Raw genomic sequence first — 6,440 nt, 5'->3', positions numbered from 1 at the left:
TGGACGCAAGAGGATATGGTGGTTCCCCTTACTTGTACATGCGTTACTGAGGATAGTCAGATTCATAAGGACAGAAAGTAGAATGGTGGATGCCTGGCCTGGGGCTATGGAAATGAGAAGTTATTATTTAATGAGAACAGAGTTTTAATTCTGTGGATGGAGGGTGGTGATGGTAGCACAACAATGTGAATGTCTTGTATGGCTCTTAAAAATCTTTGGAATGTTATTCTTTTCCTATAATATAATAAACATATATCTTTCTAAGAAGGAAAAAAAATGTGAATGTCCTTAATGCTACTGACCTGTTCACTGAAGAATGGTCAAAGTAGTCAATTTTCTGGTATAAGTATTTTAGCCCAATTAAAAAAAAAAGCTCACATCAGCAAGTCAGGGATGAATCAAAAGCAGGCATGACTCCAGACTCAGGCTGTGAGTGCATCGTGATATTTATTGTCATGAGGACACCATTTTTCTCAATTCCTGTAGTTGCCTTTCAGGACAGAACATGACTCAAGCTGCGAACCCACAGTCTGTGCTAAGAAGCTGCCTTCCCAGGATAAGCACTGAGATTGAGGGATATTCTTACTCCAGTCCGATGGAAGTTCACGATTTAGTGGGCAGGGAAGGCAGACACACCTAAAAGTGAAATAATGTAAGAGATGTTGTAAGGCTGGTGCCAAGTAGACAGTGTAGAGGGTGCGGTGAGGCTGGGAAGTCCACTTAGGCACCCCTGCCTGGGAACAAGCAAAACTGGCTCTAAAGAAGAGGCACTGAAAGACAAGCGAGGTTCCAGATGCTGGGGAGTGGGAGAGAAGTGGTCCAGGCAGAGGGGGAAGACGGAGCAGAAGCTTGGAGGCCGGACACCTAAGGTGTGTCCTGGGGAACACCCAAGATGTGCCTTGGTGGCCAGACTGGTCTGACCAGCACCGGGAACAGGTGCAGGGGAGGAGTTAGGTGTGAGGCTGGAGAGGTGTGCGAGACCCAGGAGTGGATCCTGAGAGGATATGCAAGGAGTTAGGAAATCAGCTGTGGAGCAAGGAGGCTCTGAAAGTCCTTGAAGAGATGTAAACAAGGACGCATTGGCAATTGTGGCCACTGGCACAGGAGGAGCAGCATTTGCAGAGCAGGAGGCAGGGGTGCTCCAGCCACGTTTTCTTTAAAAATAGGCACCCTTTTCCCCCACACAGTTGTTGTCTTGGTCTCTGCAACCACCCTGACGCTGAGGCTCTGGAACTACACCGCCAGGTCCACAGCCACCTCCACCCCCTTGCCCCTGGTTACAACTGGGCAGGCCCCAGCTGGGAGCCTCCGTGTCCAGGCGGTGTGGACTGGACTCATGACAGCCTGGGTCTCCTGGGCATGGAATTGGATTTGGGCTAGAGCATGGGCTGGGCCAGTGATGAGGCTCACCACACGACTCTGGGCTCTGGCAGGGTGCCGGCAAGGGAATTGGCTCTGGCCTTGGACGAGGCTCTAGGCCCTCACAGGCCTGCGGGAATGGCCGTGGCTCTGGAATCTCACACTGCCTTGGACGAGGACACGGCACTGGGTGAGGACGTGGCGCTGGATGTGGCACTGAAAGTGGTTCTGGACACAAACAAGGTTCTGAAAATCTCCGTGGCAGAGGGCGCAGGTAAGGTTCTGGACTTGTGCACGCTGGTCGTGGACGTGGACGTGGGGCAGGAACAGGGCATCTCTGCAGTGATGGCTCTGGACATTGGTCTAGACGCCGTGGTGGACAGAAGCTTGGGAGTGGAAGTGGCTCTATGCGAGGCCTCAGCTCCGGACAGGAGGCACCCATGGAGGGCTGTGGGGCACAGCTCTGGGAGCGGCCTCGGATGGGAGGAATCTGAACAGGACATCTCTGGGGGGGGACCTGCCGGGGGCAGCAGGGGGAGGAGATCTCTATTCGGCACTTGGGTCGACCTCTCTGAGAGCAGTCTGCAGCAGAGCCCCGAGGACAGTGACTGGCATAGATGGGTTCAGAGCGGCGGGGTGGGGTGCAGTAGTTAGGGCACCCTGCGGAGACGCTAGGGGGCAGGCCTCTGCCGTAGCAGGCCTCCCATCGGCCGCGCGCTGGGGAGCAGCTGTGGGGTGCCGGCTGCCGTAGGCGGGGAGGGATGCACCTGCTGGCGCTGTACGACTGGCGCTCTGCAGAGAAGCTCCCATAGGAGCCCTGGGTCTGGTACTGGGGCGCGCAAGTGCGAAACGGAGCCCGGGACTGCCGCTGAAGGGCACAGCTGCTGTAAGAAGCCCGTGTCTGGAACTGGGGAGCACAACTGCGGTAGGAAGCCCACGGCTGGAATTGGGGAGCACATCTGCCATAGGAACCCCGATAGGAGCGCTGGGCGGAGAATCTTCCCTGAGACTGGCACACCAGGGGACATTCCACATATGTCTGAGGCGCTGGATAGGGTACATAGGTCTGGCCTGGGCATTCCACGTAGCAGGTTTCTGTGTAACAACCCGGGGAGCATTCTACGTAGTAAGTTTCAGCAGGCTGTGGGGCTTCATACTGCAGGTAGGTAACCTCAGGCTGTTCTGGACCAGAGCATTGAATATAGGAAATCTGAGGCTGGCTGGAAGCCTGGCCCTTCACCTGGGTGGTTTGGGACTGGCTTGGAGCCTGGCCCTTCCCCTGCTTGGTCTTAGACTGGCCCTTCACCTGGGTGGTCTGAGCCTGGCTTGGAGCCTGGGCAGCTTGACCCGGGCATGGTGGATGGCACCCTACAATCTGCATCTCACAAGGGGCTTGAACCACGACCTGGTTGTCGGCAAAGGGATAGTGAGAGGCACAGAAGGAAGAACCCTTGACGCAGCCCTGTGGGAGTGGCAGGCAATACTGAATCTGCTGCTGGTCACACATGGTCCTGATGCTGGCGGGAGAGCGGGACCTGTGGGTAGAGAGGCCAGAGTCAGGAGGGTGAGAGTTGGGGAGGTGGGCCAGAACCTAGGGGAAGACACCTGTGTCCCCCTGCCTTTCCTCCCACCCTCCACATTTACCCAGAATCCTTACTGGCTTAGCTGAACCCAGGATTAGCCCCAGGAGACCTGCCTTGATTCTGCCAAAGGGCCTCACTCTGCACAGCTATGGTTGTAAGTGTCCCTGGAGGGTGGATAAAACAGTGTCCACAACCAATAGGTGCTGGTGACAAGAGGATTCTCCACACTGTCTCACATCATACATGATGAAAACAGCCCTACAGGAAGTAGAGGTGGCATCTTGCTCCCAAGACTGCAGCCCAAAAGTGGGGACTCCACTCCTACAGAAGTTTGGATTTCCTCACATGCAGGCACTGGCGTGAGGAAATCCAAATGTGTCTGTGTGGGTATGTAAGCGTGTACCTGTGGGGCACTCAGGCACTATATGCACCACATACTGGCAGTGTTTGGGCAGCTCAACCCAACATCAAATATTTTTCTATATATTTGATCTTTTTTAGATGAATTCATTTAAACACATATAGATGCAAACTGTTCACATACAGAACACATCAGCCTGGAAAAGACTTAGGACAACTTGCCCAGGCAGGTTGCTGCTGCCAATCACCTGAAAGGTCACCACCTACGGGCTTCAGAAAGGTTTTTATCCAGGCCTCTTAGAGGCAAGATGGGGTTACCTAAGATAGGGCAACTGGACAGTGTGGGATTCTAAACAAGCATTCAGCCACACTTGAGATCTGTGCAGCAGGAGCATCACAGACGTGATCTCAGAAGCAGGCTTACATGCTAGACCGCACTTAGCCAAGGAGGATGGCAGCCCATGCCTCTGCCCTCCCCAGTTCCACCTGTTCAGACAGGCAGTGTAGTGGCCAGCAAAGCAAGGGGATGGTTTCACAATGAACTTGTCCCACAAACTCCTCTCAATAAGTTCCAAAATGTTTCTAAGGAAGGATAAATCCTTCTATTTTCCATTTAAAGTGAATATCTAAATACATATTACTCTTCTCAGAGGTTGAAAATCATGAATGTGTCTTCCAGGAAGAACAGGTTCTGACAGAGAAAATGGTAGCTGCGTATGAGGCCCAGGGTTATCAAATGCACATATGTTAACTTCACAGCCCCAGCTCTGCTCATACACTCCACAACTATTCTTCTTCTGCCCCCTAAAATTTCATCAACTTTTCTCCGTAGGCTGACATACCACCCTTTCTCTGCTCCCAGCTCCTCCCTCACTGTGCCTCTCCCCCATGAATCTGGGGGGAACATCATCCCACCCTAATCCCAGGACCCAGCTCCTAGACTCACCCTCCTCACAGGCAAGCAGTCGTTCAGGCTGGAGCATTTAGGCAGAGGGCCGTCTTTTTATAAAGGGCTCTGGGTCTGGCTTAGGCCATGAGACAGTTCACTGGCATCTGCCTGGCTGGTCACCCAGGGTGGCATTCCAGCAGCCGGTTGCCTCCCTATATGCCTACCCATGCAGTCACCTACAGGGTGTGGGCCTGCCTTGCCTCAGCATCTAAGCTTGTGGACTGTGAAGGAGCAGAGTCTTGCTTTCTTCTTCCTCTGTACCTTATCAGTTTCTTCTCCATCCCTAGAAAACCCCCCGGTGGGGATAATGAGGAGTAGCAGAGGTATCTTCTCTCCTGAAAGATGACTCTATTCTCTCCTTTCCTCCTTGCCTCAGACTCTTGCCAAATAGATATAAAAGAGGACAATTTATTCACTTGAAACAATTGAAATTACCCCAGAGATAGAGGCAACTCTATAGGATGACGAAAACACAGAGCCAAGTTTAACATCCCAGGCTGTCTCTACAGACTGCTATGTAACCTTTATAACCAAACTGGGTATTAATTCAATCTTCTAAAAAATGGAGATAATTAAGTCTTCTTTGCTGGTTGTTGTCAGGATTAAGGCAATTATTCTATATAAAAGTGAGTGATATTCCAGGAGTGACATTCAAAATATCACTAGCCTGGCATAGTAGCTCACCCCTGTAATACTAGCACTTTGGGAGGCCAAGGCTGGGGGATCACTTGAGGCCAGGAGTTTAAGAGCAGCCTGAAAAAAATAATGAGACCTCAACTCTACAAAAAAATTAAAAATTAGTTGGATGTGGTGGTGCACACCTGTAGTCCCAGCTATTTGGAGGCTGAGGCAGGAGGATTGCTTGAAGTCAGGAGTTGGAGGCTACAATGAGCTATGATGACACCACTGCACTCTAGCTCAGGCAAGAGATGAGACCCTGTCTCCTTAAAAAACAAAATCCAATACCCACTCAGAGTAAATGGCTGGTCACAAGCAATGGACACAGCTGAGTTAGTGGGTGCCTACAACACCCCAGTCCTGAGTTGAACAAACCGAGGTCTGCACAGAAGTGCTCAGCTGATGCTACAGAGAACTTCTGAGGGCATCCCAAGGCAGCTAATGCTGTGGAATGCTTAACCACAGCACAGCGCAGGGCAGAGGTGATGCTGGCATCCTGTGGGCCACATGCAGTCAAGATGGATTTCTTTTTAGGTTTTGCCTACATAATATAATTAATCACCAGTATTTAGAAATAGAGAGATTTTAGTTAAGATTCCAGACATCCAGCTTTTCTTCTAAAATCAAAAGATCTGCCATGGGTGAGCCCACGTTCTCTCAATCTGATTAAAGGCTGCCCACCGAGGAGGAGGGCATATGTGTGTCCCTCTGCAATGCGCCACCATTCTTTAGTCTCTCTACAATGCAATTCAAAAGGCAGGTTTCCTTGTAGTATTTCACTTTAATTCTTATTTATTTATTTATTTTTTGGTGACATTAAAGGGACCCTTCTACTTCAGTTATTTCACTTGTTTTTATCATCCTCCAGCCCTTGCTGGCACTTAAGATAGAAGTGCCAGCAGCCGGTGGCCTCCCTATTCTCTCAGAATTCTGGCCAAGCTTGTAAGTGGAGTTTATATTTAGGCATATTTGGGGTTGAATCTGAGTTCTTCTGGTTACTAATAGGTGGAAAGCTATTTAGCTCCATGAGCCTCAGATTCTTTATCTGTAAAATGAATAGGAGGGGAAGGAAGAAGATGATCAGGAAGAGGAGGAAAGGAATTAGAAAAAGTTATAGTATTGCTATGTGAATTAAATGAGAAAAACTGATCTAAAGTACTTGTCAGTTAATTAGCCATTTAGCTCTCTGAGCTTCATGTTCCTCATGTAACGATGGAAGGGATAAAGTGATAATCACTTCACCAGGTTTTCATGAAGATATAAACAGATGGTAAGTATGAAAGTGCTTTGTGACCCCCAGTGCACATGCCCAGCATGTTCACAAATCTCTCCCATGGGGCAGTCTGCCCAGCTCAGAGTGACTTCAGAGTCCTAGTTCTTGATCCCATCACTCACTCCGGAGGGGTCTCCAGATATCAGCCCAGACTTGAGGAGGATCATAGGTATTCATATTGTCATGGTGACAGGAGCTCCAGGAACTTTCTGGCCCCACCTGTCATTCTACAGATGAG

At 50.3% G+C, this 6,440-nt stretch overlaps 1 protein-coding gene across 1 annotated transcript; it reads right to left on the bottom strand.

Moving 5' to 3' along the window:
* Positions 1-461: 461 nt before the first annotated feature.
* KPRP (keratinocyte proline rich protein) lies at positions 462-4,264 on the bottom strand. Its single transcript, XM_053592307.1, has 2 exons — positions 4,249-4,264; positions 462-2,894 (listed from the first exon to the last, which is right to left on the bottom strand). The coding sequence occupies exon 2, from the start codon at positions 2,864-2,866 to the stop codon at positions 1,157-1,159; it is 1,710 nt and encodes a 569-aa protein (XP_053448282.1). The 5' UTR covers positions 2,867-2,894; positions 4,249-4,264; the 3' UTR covers positions 462-1,156.
* Between the last annotated feature and the right edge of the window lie 2,176 nt (positions 4,265-6,440).

The sequence above is a fragment of the Nycticebus coucang genome, chromosome 5 (genome assembly GCF_027406575.1).
Source record: "Nycticebus coucang isolate mNycCou1 chromosome 5, mNycCou1.pri, whole genome shotgun sequence".
Taxonomy (NCBI): domain Eukaryota; kingdom Metazoa; phylum Chordata; class Mammalia; order Primates; family Lorisidae; genus Nycticebus; species Nycticebus coucang.
Note: the sequence above shows the minus strand (reverse complement) of the source record. Positions and strands in the feature narration are given on the sequence as shown.

Excerpts from the sequence above, each read along its gene's own strand:
- KPRP (XM_053592307.1), bottom strand. The coding sequence starts at position 2,866 with ATGTGTGACCAGCAGCAGATTCAGTATTGCCTGCCACTCCCACAGGGC.